This window comes from Hemibagrus wyckioides, linkage group LG20, assembly GCF_019097595.1.
Source record: "Hemibagrus wyckioides isolate EC202008001 linkage group LG20, SWU_Hwy_1.0, whole genome shotgun sequence".
Classification (NCBI taxonomy): domain Eukaryota; kingdom Metazoa; phylum Chordata; class Actinopteri; order Siluriformes; family Bagridae; genus Hemibagrus; species Hemibagrus wyckioides.
Genome location: NC_080729.1, coordinates 16,269,023 through 16,291,425, shown reverse-complemented (window position 1 = coordinate 16,291,425; position 22,403 = coordinate 16,269,023). Strand labels below are relative to the sequence as shown.

Here is a 22,403-nt window from a genome sequence, read left to right as displayed (position 1 = left end):
GTAGGACCCGAGGGGGTTTACTCCTGCATCAGGACACTTAGCACATTAACCACCGGCCCTGGAGACTCCTTTCAAAAAAAGCTAGTTTCCTCTCCTAGGACTTCACCATATCACACATTTTTAGAAAAAGAAACGATAACGGATGTGAACGAGTGCATTACTATAAACTTGTTTGACCTGCGAGAGCTGATGCTATAGAATTTTTCTAAATATCTTCTGACCAATCAGATTCAAGTGCGCTGTGTTACAGTGTAATACATTATAATCTTCATCACTATAGAGACGGTTCATAGAGATTGTAAAGACCGCGCCCTTGTGTGTGATCTCCCTCAAACTCCTGTTAGCATCGTTACATCATCTTTATCCCGTGCCGCAGCAGCTGCATTATTACAATTCATAAATCATCATTAGTGTGTGTGTGTGTATATGTATACGTATATGTATATATGTGTGTACGTGTGCCGCCCGAGGACTCGAGGGCGAGCGGGGTTGAATTGTTGTGAGAGTGTAAAGCTGTTGAGATTAATGGCAGTGTGGACGGCGGGGAGCTGGAGATGAATGTCACACAGACTACAGAGTCAGCCAGCCCTGTAACAGCCGCGACCCTAGCGAGCGTTTCAGATTAATACCATCCCTGAAATGTTTTCATAATGCAGAGAGCGAGTATTAAAATTCTGGATAATGCATTACCGTGCATCAACCCTATTGACTCATGCGAGGTGCTGTTAAGTGCAGAGGCCCAGAGGTGCGCGAAACAACATTAGCCCGAATGAAACACTTCGGAGTGTGCGGCGTTTGAGAAAACAATCAAGCGCTTACAGCTATGCAATTAAGTGAGAACGCGGCGACATAAATCAAAAAGAAACACTGCAAAAAGTTGCTTAGAACTAAAGTAATCCAGACCACTAGGGGCAGTGCAGTGAAACTGGTGACGGTGTTTTTTTTTTTTTTTTTGTGGACTTTCTAAAATTTTCATTATATTTTTTTAAACTTTTATATTTATATTATTTTTAAAATATATATTTGGTTATTTATATTATTTTGTATATAACATATTTTGGTCAAATACTTTAATTATTTCTAAGAATTATTTTTTATCATTTCTAAAAAAAATAAAATAAAAATAAAATAAAAAATAAAATAAATTAAAATAAAATAATAGGGCAAATAATGGTTTGGAATAAAATGTTCAAACAAAACAGATTCTCAGATTTTTTTTCTCAGAGTTTTGTGCACTTATTTATTTATTTATTTATTTATTTATTTATTTATTTATTTATTCATTCATTCATTCATTCATTCATTCATTTAACTGCAATTAAATTAAATGAAATCTATATATTTATAACTGTGACAAAGGACGTTGAAGCTTTGAGAAAGAAGATTTTTTAAAATATATATATTTATTTATTTATTTATATTATTTTATATAAAACATATTTTGGTAAAATAATTTAATTATCACAAAGAAATAGAAGATGCATAATTTCTAAGAATGATTTCTTATTATTACTTAAAAAATAAAATAAAATAAAATATAATTAAATAAAATATAATAAAATAAAACAATGGTTGGTAATAAAATGTTCAAACAAAACAGATCATTTCAGTTTTATGCACTTTTTATTTATTTATTTATTTATTTATTTATTTATTTATTTATTTATTTATTTAACTGCAATTAAATTAAATTTAATCTATATATTTATTCCCTCTATTTATCCTCCCCAGTTTGGTTCACAGCCGGTTCCATATCATCTGTACAGTCATTATTGTACATATCATACATCATCTTCCAGCCATGTAGCATTGAAGCTTAACACCTGCTTCCTCTGAGACACCTGAAACAAACCTCATGCTGCATCACAGGGCAAAATAACACACTCCGAGAAAAGTATATGAGCTCAGAGTTACCCATAACTGGCTAGTTGTCACTGTGATTGACAAGAGAAATGAGAGTCATCATGACATCCCTTCTACCCAGGAAGCACCTGAACAATTTTGATTCCTGGTCACAAACCACTGATTACAGAAAAGTAACATTTTGTTTAGTTTTCATTATAAGCACCGACACCGACATTCGTTTTCATCTCAAAACACGACCTTCTTTTTCTGGCATTTCATCAGACCACGCTGGAGAAATGATGTTTGACTGGACACACTGCAAATACCAGTGGTTCACAAAGTACATAACTGACCACAGCTGCATTTCTAAAGCCTTGAACAGAGCATGCTGAGGAAAAAACCTACAATGTAATAATAATAATAATAAAATAATACAGATAACCATTTTCTTTACCAGAACTCTGGCTTTCCATTAAACTAGAATAATAGAAATTGACTTATGGGACATTTTCAATCAGTATGAATCATTTTATCTCCAGTCTCAAGTCTGATAGAAAATGAGTCAGGACTCTGTTGAGACGTGTGTTTTTCCCTCTGTTGGATAACCTTACTGGTTGAAGATAAACACCTTTAAATCTGAGATGCTTTTAGAAGCACTTGGGGCATCTCAGAGAGCAGAAATGGGTTTGATATCAGCGTTTACTTTTAAGATTGAAGATATATTGCCGCTAGAAGGCTAGGTAAAAAGAGAAATACTGATGAAAAACTACAAATTCTTAAAGCTCTGAGTGTCTACTTTCAGATGAGATTCATAATAACCACCAGTGTGGAGTGGGACTTGACAAAGATATTCAATGCAGGACATGGACACATGAAAAACAGGACACTTTGGACGCTTTCTGATTTGCGCATGTATAACGAGATCTTCATGGTGCTTTCTTAGGGCTGTGACTGCACTATTTTGTGAGTCGAAGCTCTGATCTCTTTACCTTTCTCACACATGTCTCCACTGTAGCTGGGTAAACACAGGCAGATGAAGGAGTCCACTTTATCAATGCAGGTTCCTCCATTCTCACATGGGTTGGACAGACAGTCATCTACATCTACAAAGAAAAAGACGTGACAGCATTAGTCTTAGTCTTAGTTTTAGTACAGTATATGGCACCTAACGAGAGGTGAACATCAGTACTGGGATCCACCAAAACAGCTGTATGTTTTAATGATCAGTACAACATCTATTTCTGGCTTCCCCGGGTTTATAAATCTGCAAAGGTAAAGTTCATTTTCCATTTTTTTTTTTTTTAATATTCATGCATGATTCCGACACTTGCAGAGTGAGATTGAATTGCATGAGTTGCAATTTTGCACTAGCGTTTGATTTCAAAACTTGGCAAGGAACCTCATCGCTCGAGGGAAGATACTTTACTACCAACATGTGGGATTTATATCCAGACCCCAGCAACTTGCCTCCTGATTCCTGGCTGTTCGGTCGAGCGTGAATGAGATACGAATCAGCAGATCCGTGCTGCCTTTCTTCTTTAAACTCATACACGGATTCATTCTTTTATTAACCATTTAATCGCTATCATTAACACACACACTGTGGCTCCAGCGGTTAAGGCTCTGGGTTGTTGAATAGGGCTCAAGCCCCAGCAACGCCAAGCTCCACTGTTGGGCAGTTGAGCAAGGCCCTTAACCCTCTCTGCTCCAGAGGGACTGTGTCATAGCTGACCATGCGCTCTGACCCCAACTTCCTCAGCTAGGATATGCGAAGAAAAGAATTTCACTGTGCTGTAAAGTACGTGTGGTGATAATAAAGGCTTCATGCCCTCACTTCTAAAGTCTTTTAACTCTTCATACCCATGTAATCTCCTATCTCTTCAATCTACCTCAAGGCGAACTATACCGCTCTAGTTGACAGAAAAAAAAAAACAAGGCAGGTAAAAATTGAGTTTACTTACTAGAAAAACCCCAGAAAGCATGTCTTAATTGACATTTTAGCCTAAAGAGCCATTTTAATTAAACCTATAGCCAGAATTAACACCTGTACCCAGATTGAATCAGTGAATTAATTATTCCCCGGTACAGTTCCAAGGCAATTATGTTGGCAAAGGCGCTTTCTGCTGCATGAATATGTCGCATAATAGCCTTCTGCAAGCTTGTTTAAACTGTCGTAGTGTTTCGCCCGAAGACACTTTAATTACAAAGCAAGCTGAAGTGAATGCCAACACAGACAGTGAGCCTTTGTGAAGCACAAATGCTCCTTTAGTTACGCTTCACGTCTTAATCACTGGTGTTGAAAGGTATAATAATGCTAGTAATGCCTTTTTACATTCAAAACAATCATTTATTAGCTGTTTAGTTGGGGATTAGGGCAAAAAAAAGGAAACACACACACTTAGTATCCTCATGAGAACTTTTATTATCAACACCAATCTGCTGTTGTTTACCACAATGTCAGCTCCTGCAGAGGTCAAATAATTTATCACGTTCTTGCAGGATATAAAAATGACTAGGATGAAGGTTCATTGCACTAATGCTACAGTTCCTACCAACACAACTCACCACAATTCCCACAACGGGAATTTATGAGCCTCCTCCATCCATCGCTTTAACTGAGTGCTGCTTTGGAAATGAACAGTGAAGTAAACACAGCAGCGACTTCCCAGCAGCTCCGAGCAGAAAGGCAGATTTATGGCTTCTATTGGTCTACTGCCAATCACAGCCAGAGGGTTTAAATCTCTGCTAAATGGAGCTCGAGTCTAGAAGAAAAGCAACGAGAGCTGTAGAGTATGGATCTCATCCATAGGAGGAGGAAGTTGAGATTCAAAAGGGATTTCGGAGATTACGAAGTCCCGAATGCAGGTATTTTTTTGAATTCGTTTTTAGAAATGTCTGGGTTTGTGATGATAATAGCAGCGGTGACGGTTGAATGATGAGGTGCGAGTTTCAGCTGCAGCGGTGAAATTTTATTATACTTCACTAGCATAGAAAAGGTCCCGATTTAACACTATATACAGGAGAAGTACACCGATCAGGCATAACATTATGACCACCTGCCTAATATTGTGTTGGTCCCCCTTGTGCTACCACACGGACCACGTGCATCAATAAGCCTTGGCCACTCATGACCCTGTCGCCGGATCATCGCTGTTCCTTCCTTAGACCGCTTTTGATAGATACTGACCACTGTAGACTGGGAACACCCCACAAGAGCTGCAGTTTTGGAGATGCTCTGATCCAGTCATCTAGCCATCACAATTTGGCCCTTCGTCAAACTTGCTCAAATCCTTACTCTTGTCCATTTTTCCTGCTTCTAACACATCAACTTTGAGGACAAAATGTTCACTTGCTGCCTAATATATCCCACCCACTAACAGGTGCCATGATGAGGAGATCATCAGTCTTATTCACTTCACTTCTCAAGGAAGGAATGCCGGGTGTGGAAGAACCTTCTAGATGTTTCACCTTCGGGAAATTTAGTAGTATGTCTCTCTCACATCACTAGGTTTTTAGGGTTTGATTCCTGCCTCTGCTTTGTGTATGGAGTTCTCCATGTCTGGGGTTTTCTCAGGGTTCTCTGGTTTCCTCCCTGCTCCAAAGACATGCATTGTAGGCTGACTGGCATTTCTAAATTGTCTGTAGTGTGTGAATGAATGTCCTCCGCCTTTGGCCCCGAGTCCCAAGGAGTTAAAACACAACAGTGTCTCATGGTGGTGTGTCCGCTAGGAAAATGGTGGAGTATCCTGGAACTTGCTAGAAGTAAGAAGCACATTTTGCCTCTTTATTGCCCTAAAATCACACAGAATGTAGATTTCTTTCTCTTATTTTTTGCACTCGCTTGCAATCTAACCTAAAAATGACTCCCAGAGCAAACAGCACTCTTTTAACGGGGCATTTGTTTATAATTGTTCTCAAAATGTTTCAGTCCCTCTTTTACCACGACAATTAACAAAGAATGTATTTAATAATTAAAGAATGACATTATAGTTTTCTACATCTATTACAAAACATCAGCATCTCTTTATTTATAAACATTAACAAGCACAAAAACCGAACATATTAGCTTTACCTCTAACTTTCCAAAATTGGAAAATAAACTTGGGATGAAAGAAAGTACAATTCAGGAAGTAGTATAAGTTCATCTCTGTGGCTTTAATGACAGTTTACTGTTGATTTTTCTACAATCTGATGGTGAATATAAGTGACTGTGGTTTATTTATATATACTGATATACTCTATTTCTCCATTTCTGCTGATTTAGCATCATGTTGTGATAATTAAGACCCATCGATCCCATCCTAAACATCATTACCTCGGCTTATTTGAACGTTAATAACTCGTACACCCTCACACCTCTGGCCCTGTTATACGTCTATGTGTAATATTTGAATAGCTTCAGGTTTGTTACAGTTCCTCATTCTTCATGACTTCATTTCTGTCATAACTCAGAGTCGGACAGAGTCATAGCAAAATGTTCTACTGTATGTGGATCATTCCAATTTTTTCTTTTTTTTCCCCGAACATTTTGGGCAACAATGTCTGTTTAAATTTTTAAAGCCATGGCTGGAGGCAGAAGGTCAAAGTGTTAAAGCCGGAAACGTTGTCTGAGCATCACTAAACATATGGTACCGTGAATGGGAGCCAAACTTTACAGTATATTCAAAATGTCAGAACATTTTCTGTACCGTTTATATCCTACACAGTGTTGCAGGGAACCTGGAGTCTATCCCAGGCCTCTGGGCACATGGTGGTGGACATTCTGGACAAGGTGCCAACCCATTACTGGACACAATCGCACACACACACTTATTCAAACAGACTATGGGCTATTTAGAGACACTGATCAGCCATCTAATCCTTGTCTGTTTTTTACTGGGGGAGGAAACTGGAGAACACGGAGGAAACTGGGTGTGCAATCCATCATGGCCACACTCTAAAGCGTACATGTGAGGATTTTACATGTACATTTCTGGCATTTTACAGATCCACAGAGACTTACATTTTATCTCATTTTTATACTGAGCAATTGTGAGTTATGGACCTTGCTCAAGGGCCCAGCAGTGACAGCTTGGGATTTGAACTCACAGCCTTCTGGTCACTGGGTGTGCGGTTATAGGAAACTAATCACAGACGAGGTTAGGAGTTAGCACTATGAGGTTAAGTTATTATCCTGTAAGCACACTCCTCTTAAACCAAGGTGCTTCTGCAAGTCTAACAGCTGGTTATTTATTAAAGACAGACTCTGTGTTTATGTCTCACGCTGCTTGTGAGGCTAAGCCACTATGACCCTTGTAAAAATTCGTCCATTTTCAAGACGCTAAAAGCGCACACAGGACATTGTCCGAGGTAAAGCCCGAGAGTAAAGCTGTTCAGTCTCCAGATGTATTCTTCTTCGTGATCACCGCCGGACCTCTGCATTTTAAAATGTGATTTTTCTGTTTACAAAATTGTAAAATTAGAAGCACATTTTCCCCTTTTTTTATTGCCGTAAAATCACACAGAATGCAGATTTCTTTCCTTTTTTTTTCTTCCGCTCGACTGCATTCTAACCCAAAAATGACTCCCAGAGCAAACAGCACTCTTTTTAATGGGGCATCAATGATCTCTCACGCTGTGCCTCAATCACTGTTTCTGCAAATCTGCTGAAGCGCGGCTCGGAAAGTGGGCTAGATTAAGCAAAGAGGTCTTCAGTGCCCTTCTCAGTCCACTGAGCAAGCAATTTTACGTCAACCAGACCACGCTGTTGATTAGTACCTATTATTTGTGTGTCTCAGAGCGCCACTATAGATTAACACTCTAAATATGATGGCTCTCTGAAACGGTCCCTGCTATGAGCAAAGAGATTAGAGCAGCAGGTACCATTTTCCTAATACGAACTCTCGGTGCTGGAATTAGACTGCCGGGGTGTGTGAGCAGCATGGCGAAATGTTTACTGAAGCAAGCAACGCTGTCACCTTATATTAGAGCCTTGACACGGTGGGAGGGCAAAAAAATAAAGTTTCTGTATCATAGAAGTCTCTGAAATCCTTCTGCTCTATATATAGATTTGATTATATTGTTGATTCACGCCAAACTCTGACCGACTCTGGTTGAAAGCCTTATTTGGATGGGATTAGTTTTGCAAGGAGGTTTTACACCGGATGCGCTTCCTGACGCAACCCTCCCATTTTATCAGGTACTGAGCTAACTCAGGTTAGCTCCCTGCCCAGGAATCGAACCGGGGCCACATCAATGATAGCACAGGATCCTGCCGCTGGACCACCATGAGGTTACATTAATATAGAAAGTCTCGTTTCTGAAAAAATCCCATCGGAATCCCCTCCGGAAAATTCTCCATATACTGAATTATTGCGCCTGGCTTCAAACCAATAACCATTACATTGCTCTGACCAAAGAATATGCTTGATTTGTGTTCGTTATGTTGCCTAGCAACCAAAGATTACTGTTAAGAGACTGCATTGCGAGGCAGAAGAGTTGTTTATAGGCAATATTGTTAATAATAAATGATTTCTTGAACACTGGAAAGCAATAAGCCACACAAAGCCCATTCTTTGGCTTAGTGCTTTATTAAGCAGTGCCTGAATTACAAAAAAAGGAAAAAAGATGCAAAACAATATGTGTTATATAACTACACAATATAAAATATTATAATATTATAATAATATGACTAAAAAGAAAATTTCGATGAGCAGGAAAATGTGAAATGAATAAAAATAAATAAATAAGTAATTAAGTAAGTAAATAAATAAATAAATAAAATGCACCAGAATGATGCCTTTAGCGACAGTCACAAAATTTTGTCGATTTATTTTGCAGAAAATTATTTTATAAAGTGCAGAACTAACAACCTGTGAAGAACAAGGACCATAAATTGAAATCACAGGCTGTGAGCGAGGCTGTGGAGCACACACACACACACACACACACGACAACAGCCACAAAAGCAGGCGTGAGTGATCAGTAGGACATGTCACGTGCCGGGGCTGATGGGTAACAGTGTTCAGTGACAGTTCCATGCCACAGATATAAAGCTACTTTATATTCCCACATCACGCAGCTTATTAATGGAAATAATGAAATTGTTATCAACTAATGTTAAATCCTGCCAAATAAATACACATCTGTAAACGATGTGACTGCTGTTCCTTTCCCAAGGCGTAATGGAAGTGGACTTAGCGGACATTTTCCATCAGTTAACAAATGAATTATTGTATGGATGCAACTTATCAATTTATGGGACATTTTCAATCAGTTTACACGAATGAATTATTTTTTATCGCCAAGTCTGGGATAAAATGAGTCAGGACTCTGTGTGAGACGTGTGTTGGATAACCTTACACAGTATTTTAGATAAACACCTGAAGAAGCACTTGGGGCATCTCAGAGAGCAGAAATGGGTTTGATATCAATATTTAGATTGAAAACATTTGTGAGAAAAAACGAACCATTTTTCTCTGCAACTTTTCTATGGATATCTTGCCCCTAGTCGGATAATAAAACAGAAATACTAATGAAAAATGACAAATTCTTAAAAATATGAGCGTCTACTTTTATATGAGCTTCATATTAACCACCAGTGTGGAGCAGGACATGACAAAGACATTCAATGCTGAACACGGACACAACAAAAACAGGCGCAAATTCCATTTTTTTGGATAATTAAATTATTTATTTATTTATTTATTTATTTATTTTTTGGCCTAACTAATCCTGTCCAAATATGGCTTAAAGCTGCTTACACATTAGGTGTTTTCGTTCACAACCACCAGTGCATGTGTTTTACTATGATAAGCAAAAACCAGTTCCCAACTGACATTAAGACCCGCTTTAATCGTTACGACTGTTCAAATCAAGAGAAAAACCCACAAAATGGACGACAAAATGTGTGTTCAGTCTCGTATAGGAGCGACTTTTCAGTAGATTTATGGCCCGTTATATTGTAGATATTTCCATAGAGAGCACAAAGAATCAGATTTTTTTGCTGTTAAAACAGCTGGAGGGTTGACAGCAGCTAAAACATTAGGAAAACACATGTTACTGTCCTTGATAACAGAAATTGTACTACTGTCCTAATAACAAAAATTCTGTACTTAGAAATAAAATAAAATCAGTAAACTGAGGATAACAGAAGGGTTAAGGGGCCAAAGAGAGGATGAGTATTGAAGTGTGTGTGTGTGTGTGTGTGTGTGTGTGTGTGTGTGAGTCACGAATTTTTCATTTCAGCCCAAAACAGACAACTAAAAAAAAAGTGAACGTAGCTTAAATCAGCTTAAAGATCGGATCTGAGATGCCGAAGCCGTACGCACGATCCCCCCGAGAAGCTGTCTGAGAAGAAAAGATGGATTTGATCAGTGGGATTCATAACTGAACCTGTTCCTTCCTAAGTCGCATTTTAGCGTCCTGTGTCAAGGCCGGGAGGATCTTGGATTTTCTTAGTAGTATGATTGACGGCTTCTGTCACATCTGTTTCTGTGTGTGTGTGTTGCCTGGATTACTACAACACAGGGAGGCTTGCAGTAGTAAACAGCTTTCTTTACCACCTGCTCCTGTCAACTCTGATGCTGTTTAAAGAGGATATCTACGCTACAGAGACCCGGTGCCATTAATCAAACGTGGAGAGTGAAGAAAAAAAGAGATTTCTGGAATTCATTTGCCTCTATTTGAAGCGCTCATACCCGACCAGGACAGTTAATTGTGTGCTCGGTTAAATGAAGCTGTGAGATACTACATTGTGGTGTGTGTGTGTGTGTGTGTGTGTGTGTGTGTGTGTGGGTGTTGGAAACGTTTTGCATTAGAATAGAATAGAAGATGCCAACCCCGTGTGGACTTTGAGGACAACAACCTTCTAACCAATACACAAAATAACTTTCTACATTCTGCTGTATCTCCATCACACAACTCCAACTGACTGTAGAAAGGACATTATTAATAACCACACACTCTCCAGTGTTTATAATCATTTATAATCACACTCTCCGGTGTCACCCAAATGAGGATGAGGTTCCCTTTTGAGTCTGGTTCCTCTTAAGGTTTCTTTCTCATACCATCTAAAGCAGTTTTTCCTTGCCACAGTTCGCCTTAGGCTTGGTCATTATGAATACAAATAAATCTGATATGAAACTTTTTGTCTGACATTAATCTTGAACTTTTTGTTTCTTATGCTCTGTAAAGCTGCTTTGAGACAACATCCATTGTTAAAAGTGCTATTCAATTAAAATCGAATTACATTCTATTTGTCCTACGAATAAGTTCGAATTTATGTTTAATTCAGTGGGTGTTCTCTCCTGTATAGAAAACATGACTATGGTTTTGAAGGATAAGCTGACCAAGAGCACTCATCGGCTACACTACAGCTCATTCGTAACTTAAGATCTCCCCTGATGTCCTCCGTGCGAGAGGAAGTAAAAGGTTCGGGGTAATCTCTTGACTCGTCTCTATATTTAGCTAGCTCCCCGAGCTGCTGTCAGGTTTGTTTAGATGGGGTGTGAGTGTGTGGCGTGACTATTGGTCTTTGTGTGAGTCAGTCATGCAGTTCAACATGATGTCACTCCGAAATACCTGTTTCAAAAGGAAACGGGTTAAGATACGGAAATAAATCGCAGGTATGAAGCCGTTCCTGTGTGTCTAAAATGTCACTGATGGTATTAAATCCTCTGAGCTCATGACTCAGAATCTGTATGCCAAGAAAAGAAAAAGAATGTTGGTGTAGGGTTGGGATAAAGAGAGAGAGAGAGAGCGAGAGAGAGAGAGAGAGAGAGAGAGAGAGAGAGAGATGGTCTTTCCAGTGATCCCAAATTGCGGTTCAGAATATTTCCCTACAACTCTCATCTTTTACAGAGAAGCAGAGGCTCATGGGAAGTCCTGTGTGGTTCTGAGTTGAGGTCTTGTGTTGACTTTCTCCTGAGACCTCCTGAAGCCTCTCCTTCACATACTACTCTTACAAATGACAACGGCTTAATGGTGAGGCTTGTCAAAACATTTCAACCTTCCTGCACCCCGTCACCGGATTTGCCCCTCAGTATCTTCACCTCTCTCCTCTCTCTAGCTGCCTGTCACGTAGCACCGAGATTTTGCTTTCACTCACTTCAAAACAGCGCCTACGTGCCGAGGGCCTCGCCGGGGTCCGTCTTTCTCCTGTCATATCTGTCAATCGCCGGGTGCCTGAGCGCCAGGTGGTACATGGATCTCAGTGTCTGAATGTTCTGGACCCCTGCCAAGAGCATCAGCGACACACACACAACCTGTCAGCGCATGCCAATACGACTGTAAGAGAGAAACTTTACAAGGTCTGAACCCTCTGATATACAAGAATGCCGCGTATACGGCGCTATAAATGCTCCGTGGATAGCTTTACAATGATACCGCACTCTATTTTAACAGGTCTCGAATAAAATACGGGCTATACTGCCAGGTGCAGACTTAATACGGCTGTAATGACAGCAGGATGGACGCTACGGCTATCGATAAAACTTTCCTCGTCCATTCAGAGGGGTAAAGGGGAGACACCGTGATGGCAGGTTCAACCTGACTCGGTGCTAGCGGCAGAGCACAGAAAGCCATCTTCCTGCCTGTCTTTCTGAGAATAGTTTGTGTGCACAGGCTGAGTCATTAAAGCTAAAGTGTTTTCAGGCTCAGAACAAACAGCCCGAGGCAACACAGCTCAGGACGCCAGACTACAACCTGCATAGAACCGAGGCCTTTAGTGACTTATGTTTGCATTTTTGTCAGTTTGAATAAATATCCGTTTAGACGCCTGCGCCGGTCGAGTCAGCATCGGTTCAGCATTGTTGCTTCACATTTTCTATTCTTCTTTATACCACAGTGCTCTTGTATTCCCTAATCTGATTGGTCAGAAGATTTTCCAAATCTTTTCCAAACACTGTTGTCTGAACAAAAAAGCTCTAACACTACCACAGAGATATGGGAGATCACTCAAAAAAGTTTTTAGACATGTTTGAAAGGTTGCGAGTTCAACTCCCAAGACAACTTCTCCTGGGGGGCCCTTGAGCAAGGCCCTTAACCACTCAGATGTATAAACGAGTAAACATAATGTGTTAATGTTAGCTGTATTTCACATGCCAGATCTATAGCGTATTAAAACTCTCGCTCTTTAATACAAGCAAAGGCTCATTCACTGTTTTTAGAGATGTGCTGTGATTTAACAAAGACGTCTACTCACTAACATTTGCTGTAAAGTGTTTGTTTAATATTTCTGAAAGAAGTCTCCAGTGTCAGGCTAAGCCAAACTGAGCTTATTAACTTTTAGAGAGAGAAACGAAGGAAGCTGGAGAAAGGGAACGACAAATTCCTGTGGTGTAATAGGAATAAAACACGCATTCTTTGGGGTTGTAACTGGAACTCAACTTAATGAATACACTGGCAACATTTTCAGTCAGTATAAACAAATGAATTATTTTTATCGCAAGTTTGAGTCATAAAATGAGTCAGGACTCTGCTGGCTTTCAGTGTGAGACGTGTGTTTTTCCCTCTGTTGGATAACCTTACACAGAATTTTAGTGGTTGAAGATAAACACCTTTATATTTTAGCTGCTTTTAGAAGCACTTGGGGCGTCTCAGAGAGCAGAAATAGGTTTGATATCGCAGTTTACTTCTAAGAAAGACACATCTGTGTGGGAAAAACCTTTCTATGAATGTATTGCCCCTAGTAGGCTAGGTAGAAACAGAAACACTTATGAAAAACTACAAATTCTTAAAGCCCTGAGTGTCTACTGTCATATGAGCCATTAAGCACCACTGTGCAGTGTGACCTGACAAAGTAATTCAATGCTAAACATGGACACAACAAAAACAGGTACAAATTTTATTGATTACGTAATATTTCTTTGATGGACTCCTATTAAGACTATTGTATAGTCTGTACTTTTAGACGGATTTCATTTTTTCTAATCATCGTAGCTCCTAAAAGAGACGTGACTCTTTCACGTCCATTTAACGCGAGTCATTTTGGCGAAAATCGTGTAATTCAAATGAAGATTTAAGCCTAAATGATGACTGTGTGGTCAGTGATGCCCAGGATTGTGTACAGAAATAAAAATGTCCTCTCTATACACCACTAAGACGAAAGAAAAAGAGAAACGAGGGGGCGGCTCAGGTCCAAAATTTTGGCCCTTTCTTTTTTTTTTTCTCCTTTCATCATCGTCACGAATCCTGGTTTTCTGGTGAACCAGAACCCGAAAATAAATACTAACAGATGAGAAAAATCTGCATGAAAATTCACCAAAGATAATGACTCCAGGGAAACTGCCACATCATGGCCCAGCAGACCAAAACTGACCGTCATGCTGGATTGTTGCCATGGTGATGATGTAAAAATAGAGAGCTGGACTGGATATTGGAAATATTTACTGACGGGTGTTTATTTTCACGTCTCCTGCTGAAGTAACTGATCCATCGCAGATAATCCTCCTAATTAAATCATTTCATTTGACTCGCTGTATACATGGCCGCCGTTCTGAAAGTTAAGCCGGAGCGTTTCTAGAGAACTTTCGTGCGACTTTGCGCGACACTTCACGCCACGTGGTTTCCGTGTCGCTAACAAGCTGCATATGCTGTACTTTGCTCCAGTTTTTCCGAAGGAGATGCCGGCGTAGGAGTGGGTCACCCGAGACGCCGAGAGTACCAAGGTCATTTTCCATTCCCTCAGCCTCCACGAGCCTCCACGTACTTTTGCTCCTCATGAATATTGATCCGCTTATGCATTATGCAAACAGGTTGGACTCAGTCAGACCGCACAGCTGCAACACTTTCGACAGGAGGCATAAAGCCGCAGCTCTTTTCTCTTTGACGCTCCGGGTTCACTGCACCATTCGCATGCGGCTTGTTACGACTCGAATTCACTTTTTCCTTTCTAAACACCACATCCAACACCGCATTTCCCTTAATGCTTATTGACTTTACACTCCATTCACGCTGCTAGATGAATGGGTCCTTTTCTACAGGCTTCAGTATCATCCTGAGATTGGGAGATTATGTCTCTGATATTCGATGATGTGATGATCATTTCTGAGCGATCGTTTCCGAAGACTATTGTATTGTGTAGTCTGTAATCTTAAACTGAGATTTCTGTTGGCTTTCTATTTTATCAGAAGTGCAGTAGGGTTTTAAAGAAGATGGATGCCTTCATACAAGGCATCGTGACTCATTCACGAGTGCTTTTGAGATGACAAAAGAAATGATGTTGATATAGCAAACTCGTGTCGAATACAGTACATCATTGAGAGGCATGCTGTTAAAGGAAAATAATCAGCGTTAGCGTGGTGTGATGGGGCTTGAGGGCAAGCTGGGATTGCTGCCGATATTTTTGGTAATAAGTGTAACCTGACCTATCAGAATACCAGGGTCACTTCATGAGAGCTGTAACAAATTCATCTCACTGAGATGAGCTGAATAAATACTGACCAAAGGAAGCTCTGTGCAGCCTGGTGACGCATCAGATCACCTGACCAGCAGTGATGAATCATGCTCAGATCTCTTCTACACTCCTCAACCCTGACCTCTCCACAGCCATCATTTATGCCTCTCTCATGATGAACTACTTGACTGTCGACCTCCTTGATTCAGCGCACGCTGAGCCTTTTCTGTTCCGCTCGCTTTCTATACGAACGTGTTAACGAAAGACACCGAGGTCATCGCTGTCGCATTGACTGCTGTGATTGAATAGTTTTCCGCCTCATGCTACACGTTAACGCAGCGGCTACAGAGGACATGGAGGCGAGGGCCGGACGTGCGCGGTTTTCTGGAACAGACGCCGTATGTTGTGGTGTTGTGCAAAGCTCTTTATTTCAACTGAGGCTTTACTGAAGGCTGTAAGTGTGCAGGATCTGAGGCTGATTTATTCCTGATGCTGCAGGAGCTCCATCTGAGCTGTAAATAAGCTCCAGCGGCGCCGCAAACTGCTGACGATTCCAACATGGCATCCCTGCTAGGCTAAAAACCGCAAGAGGTAAAACAGTCAGAGAACTGCGAGCTGATGGAGGCGATGGTATTGTTGTTAAGGGTAGTGGAAAGGCTAGAGCTCTAGTGAACATGGCTATTGGTTTCAATTATACAATACAGCAGACAGTGTCATGTTAGCTAGCTTAAAATACTGTACCAATACAATACAATAGTAAAATTAGTAGAAGGTTAGCTAGCCTACAAACAGCTACTGTCTTAATAACGTAGAAAAATTTGCAGAATGTTAGCTAGCTCACAAATGCAACAGAAAAACTAGCAGAAGGTTAGCTAGCTTACAAACACAGCTACTGTCTTAATAACACAATAGAAAAAATTACCGAAAGGTTATCTAGCTCACAAACACAGCTACTGTCTTAATAACGTAGAAAACTTACCAGAAGGTTAGATAGCTTACAAATACAACAGAAAAGCTAATAGAAGCTTCGCTGGCTCACAAACACAACTACTGTCTTAATAACACAGACAAATTAGCAAAAGGTTAGCTAGCTTACAAATACAACAGAAAAACTTGAAGGTTAGCTAGCTTACAAACACAGCTACTGTCTTAAATACAATAGAAAAGCTAGCAGAAAGTTAGCTAGCTACTGTCTTAATAACAGAAGGTTAGCTAGGTCAAAAACACAGCTACTGTCTTGCTTACACCATAGAAAAATTAGCAGAAGGTTAGCAAAGGTACGAATGCAACAGAAAAACACAGGTATTGTCTCAATAACACCGAAAAATTAGCAGGTTAGCTCGCTTGCAAACACAGCTACTGTCTTAAACACACCACAGAAAAATTAGCAGTAGCTTAAACATGGCTCTTAATGACACAATCTAAACACTAGCAGGCAACTGATCCTGTTAAGGGGTTAACTCTCAGTGCTCGTCCCAAGCCCGGATAAAAACGGTTCAGTTTTTAAGATTTAGTTGTTATAAGGTGGCACAGTGACATATTTTTCTCAATTTTTTCCCTCATAGTTTCTCGCCAGCTCTCCTGCAAAGAACAGGCCATCCAGTTAGAAGTTTAGCATCGTAACGAAAAGCAGGATCGCGTAATACAGGTCTGTTTGATTTCTTTCAACATAAAGAAGACACGGAGCTCACCTTGATTCAGGAAGCTCAGTTTTATTACCAATGACAAGTGTGTCACTTATCCTCTCCAAACCTGAACACACACTCAGTCAGTGTGGAGCGATGATGAAGCAGTGGGCAATGCAGAGGCCGGAGGAGATTCTGTGGGCCCTGAGCAATGTACAGGTTGTAAACTGTGTGTGTGTGTGTGTGTGTGTGGTACGACTCACCGATCTCACAGCTCTCTCCTGTATATCCCTGCGGGCAGAAACACTGGAAGCCCTCATCATGAGGGAGACACGTCCCTCCGTGCAAGCAACTGCATCTGTCCATTGCTGAGTCTAAACACACACACACATACACACAGAGAAAAACACATTTCATTAAGAGTAGTGTCTCCCAGACAACACTAGAAACACTGTCATGACCCGGTGCTCATAGCAATAAAGACGAAATGAGTCGCCGTTAAAACAAACGACGCTTTCACGTCTATAAAGGTCGGCTGACTTCAGCTCACGGACGTCTTTTTAATAATGCCCATTGTGAGGAATCTGCACCCATCAGCCATACGCTAACATAAAAACCACTGACAGGTGAAGTGAATAGTGTTGATTATGTCGTTACAGTGGCACCCGGTATGAGGTGAGAGATATAATGCAGCGAGTCAACGGTCTGTTCTTTCAGTTAGTCCTTGATTTGTTCATGTTTTGGTCTAGTTGTGAAGTCTTGCCATTGTTCCCTGTTTATAGAATAGAATTGCTCCCTGCCTCGATGAGCTCCTCAACACAAAGTCGTAAGTCCTGAGTGTGTGTTTTTCAGCAAGGTCTCACCGTCGAGCTAAAATAAAGAGGTTAATTGCATCTGACACGGTGTTTGACTCTCTGTCGGTGTGTATGGAGACAGGTATGGGTTTTTTTTTTTTTCTAGAGATATAATGTGAACATGGTGCTGTTACCCCAGCAGCCAGCACTGACTGCTCCAAAGTCAAAATGAGTTGATTTCTACAGAAAAGCAGAGCACGCTCTGTCTCAGCGACTGGGTAAGAGCATTAGTGTTCTCTGCTTCAGCATCAGAGACACACAAACACACACACACACACACTCACAAAACAAACACACACCAGAGCAGGTCTGTCTGGCAGCAGTGCTTACTGGGGCTTGTAATGGCTTTCCAGAGGTTCAGTGCTCTGCACCCACTAATGTACCTCTGCGTGTTGGATGTGCTCTGCCTTTGACCTGCGCTGTGACAAACCTGTCTAAACAACTTGATGTGCAACTACGCAGTTTCTCAGATGCTCTGTTGTACCCTGTGTGTGTGTGTGTGTGAGAGAGAGAGAGAGAGAGAGAGAGAGAGAGAAAAGAGAGGAAGAGACACAGAGAGAGACAGAGAAATAGAGAGAGAGAGAGAGAGAGAGAGAGAGAGAGAGAGAGACAGACAGACAGAGTGCGTGTGTGTGTGTGAGAGAGAAAGAGACCGAAAGAGACAGAGATAGAGAGAGAGCTTGAGAGAGAGACAGACAGAGGGAGAAAGAGACAGACAGAGAGTGTGTGTGTGTGTGAGAGAGAAGGAGACAGAAAGAAACAGAGAGATTGTGAGAGAAAGAAAGAGACAGAGAGAAAGAAACAGAGAGCTCATGAGAGAGAGAGCATGTGAGAAAGAGATAGATAGAGAGAGAGAGAGAGAGAGAGAGAGAGAGAGAGAAAGCTTAAGAAAGAGGGCTTGTTTCAAAACAACCTGCTTTTGGACCAGAGAACATCTATTCCACTCTGAGAGGGTTACTTATGGTAAACCACAGATACTGCGGTCACACACACACACACACCTGTACATATACATATACACACAGTATGACTGAGACAACCCTTTCTCCTAGCACTGCGGTATTTTGAGACACACTCAAAGGCAGCAGTGTGTTTTGGCTAAATTGCACCAGAACACATTTACAGATTTTTACGACTACAGAAACACAGTCCATGTTCCTAGCTAACACAAATGACTAGGACTTTGACACAAAAACACACTCAAAAGTCTGGAGCTTACTTCCCAGGCAAACACACAATATCATCAAATGTGTGTGTGTGTGTGTGTGTGTGTGTGAGAGAGAGAGAGAGAGAGAGAGAGATGCTGAAGTAGATAGAAAATTGCACAGTAACAAACACTATATTGAACTGCAATCCTCAAATGCACCATTCATCCCTCACAGAGCCAGGGAAGCTTTGGATCATCACGCACATGATCACATCTTCTCTTCGGATTCAGTGGATCCTGGATGTCAGTGGATTCCTCAGAAATGATTCGACTTGCTAGATTTTTCCGTCAGAAAGAGAGTGCATACAATAAAGCAAATGGAACAGACTGAATAGAATTTATTTATTTATTTCTACAACCATTAGGGCTATTATACATTTGAATTTTAAATGAATTGTATGACTTTTATTTTCATTTAAACTTCATTAAATCTTGAGTCTCCAGTCCTGTCATCTACATCCAGGATTCGGACACTTCACTGGTCTCCAAAACTGGACAGATCTCCATGTCTGATTAATGTTAATTGATGCTGCACCATTCAGATGATAGGGTCAGAATTTGGCATTAACACCATGACTCCTTGGATCCAGACTCCGGCTGCTGGTGGTGGTGGTGGTAGTGTGGTACTATGGGGAATGTTTTTTGGCACTCATTGTGCCTCTTAATACCAATAAAGCATCTCACAGCTCATGTGTGTATTGTTGCTGATCCCTGAATTGATGGCGCCAATGGGGTGGTGGTGGTAGCTTATGTGGTTAAGGCTCTGAGGTGTTGACCGGAAGATCAGGGTTCAAACCCCAGCCCCAGCACCGCCAAGCTGCCACCATTGGGCCCTTGAGCATGGCCCCCAACCCACCCTGCTCCAGGGGTGCTGCATCATGGCTGACCCTGTGCTCTGCCCCTTCAATGATGGGATATGTGAAGAAGAAATTTCACTGTGCAGTAATTTATATGTGACAAATAAAGACAACTTCTCCAATGCCGATTTCCTGCATCTTCTCAAACTGGTTCCATGAACATGACACTGAGTTTGGTGCGCTTTCCTCTGAACTGAGTGTGGTTCAATCAAATGAACATGAACCAGAATCTCAAAATAAACGATCCAAACACTGATGAAAGACAGCATCCTTTCTAGTAACTTCACCTCAATCATGCTTTTTCCATGTAGTTTTAGTTATCTTGTGGCTGAATGACCACAAACTCCTACATCCACGGTCCAAAATGTAGAGCGGAGGCTGTTAGGGTAGCAAGTGGAGGATCTAGTTCATATCAACGCCCTTGGCTTTGGAATGAGATGTTCACAGAACATACTGGTGTGATGGTTGGGGGTGTACATACTTTTAGTGCAGCATGAGTTTACTCAGATAAAAAATTTAAAAAAAAAGTGGCAAAGTGAAAGTTTTTAGCCTTTGACGATTAATGTGGTCATGTACAAGGTAATATTAATAATGATAACCAGGCATAATATTATGACCACCTGTCTAATATTGTGTTTGTCCCTCTTTTGCTGCCTAATAATATGAATGAATAATTTAACTCTTTTTACCACATTTATCCAACACCCTTATCCAGTCACATCCCATTTTTATACAACTGACCATTAAGGGCCTTGCTCAGGGGCCCGGCAGTGGCATCTTGGTGAACTCACAACCTTCTGATCAGTATCCCAACACCTTAAACACTAATCTTAGTGTCCCCAGAGATTTTGTGTTTCTTTTGTTGTGTCCATGTTCAGCATTGCATGTCTTTGTCACGTCTCACTCCACACTGGTGCTTAATATAAAGCTTTTATGAAAGTAGACACTCAGGACTTTTGTCCTTTTTCTTAGAATAGTTCCCAAAAAAACAAGGTTATTTTTTCCAAACAAATCTTTCTATCTTTAAAGTGAATGCTGATATCAAACCCATTTTTGCTCTCTCTGATGCCCCAAAGTGCTTGTTCATAAGCAGCGAAAATCTGAAGGTGTTTATCTTCAACCGCTGAAATTCTGTTTAAGGTTATCCAACAGAGGGAAAAACACACGTCTGAAACACACTGAAAGCCTACAGAGTCCTGACTCATATTATATCAGCCAGAAAATGATTCATTTGTTTATACCGATTGTCCAATAAGTCGATATCCATTCCACCGGGCCGGAAAGGAACACCGGTGTATTGGTCAAAAGGGATAAGTAATGGTCTCTGGTCAGTTGGTGCTTGCTGAAAAGACTAGAATAGACTGGGATCTTCTTCACATTGCACTCTGTACAGTAACTGATACACCAGGATGTTTGAAAGGATGATGTGGAAGTGCTAAGTGCTGTGAGTCGGTGATGTAATGCCGCACGCTGAGCTCAGCTGTGTCCTGACGATTCACTTTAATGAACACCTCGACCCTTGTTCTCTTCAGAGAGATGAATAGCTCACTGCTTAATTGCCTTTCTCTTTCTATCTGTTCATCTATTTCTCAGGGTTAGTCTGTGTTTTGTCCTCTTCCATTTCACCACCCATTCTTGCCTCCATATAGAGAATTCAACTGAAGAACAAACAACAGGTCTGGTTGGAGGAATGGAAAGCAATAAAGCAGTAATTAGCATTAGGAAAATGACGTTATGCTAATTTTCCGCTCTTAGCTTAGCCATGTTAACGGGTTTATTTGAGCCGGGAAGTTTGGCGAAAGTACGAGAGATATTTTCCCATCCGTAGGATTGGGGAAAGCTATTTCAGCTAATGGTCACATTTCAGGGAAGACAAACGGCACACACAAAATATATTAGCACCGGAAACTGCCATTTAAAGCGACAGCACATGCCGTGCGACGTGACGGGGAGAGATGTTTTATATCCAGAGCTCTTAGCTGGAAAGATACTTTTGAAGTGCAGGCTTTTTGTCAGTTCAGTCACTAATCAGTTCAGTCAAATGGCTCGATTTTATTTGCACTCACGTTATGTATTCATGCAAATGCATTTCCGCTGCAACGCATCGCTCTTATTTTAAATAGTCTTGCTTCAAAATCTGGAATTTTGACACGATATCCGCCGCGTCCCTCATATGCTCGTCTGGTAGGAGCGTTTGAAATGAAAATCGCTTGGAATGGCACATTTCAACCTGGCTGTTATTTTCTCTCCTTTTGCAATCCCCTCGTCTGTTTCTCATTCTCTTGCTGTGCTTTACAAACTCTCCAGACCACATTCGATGCTCTGCGGCTCCATCGCCATAGAAACCGCACTGAAAGTGGCTGCGTAAGAGCCTTGAACCCCCCCAGTCACACCCCTCACCACCACCACCACCACACCCCAAACCCCCGTCCCTCTCTCTTCCACACACCCCTTCCTCATCCTCATAGGGTTTTTTTTTCTCTCGGCTGGTCACCTCACGGCGTTAATTAGAAGCCCCTCATCGCTTTAAGTGGCAAGCGGCACCCCGAGCCTTAATTGGCTCGTTAGGTTCTCTCGTCACATCCTCTAATGAGCCTGGCGGCCTCAATACACACGCATTCACACATCACTGGCACTGGG

The 22,403-nt window shown here is 41.0% G+C and overlaps 1 protein-coding gene across 1 annotated transcript in view; it reads right to left on the bottom strand.

Moving 5' to 3' along the window:
* Positions 1 to 22,403, bottom strand: part of ncana (neurocan a) — a 61,305-nt gene that overhangs the window by 12,826 nt on the left and 26,076 nt on the right. The window contains exons 8-9 of the mRNA XM_058417970.1: positions 17,109 to 17,219; positions 2,835 to 2,948 (exon numbers count right to left, since the gene is read on the bottom strand). Of these exons, the coding sequence (XP_058273953.1) occupies positions 2,835 to 2,948; positions 17,109 to 17,219 (225 nt within the window). The remainder of the gene's footprint in view (positions 1 to 2,834; positions 2,949 to 17,108; positions 17,220 to 22,403) is intronic.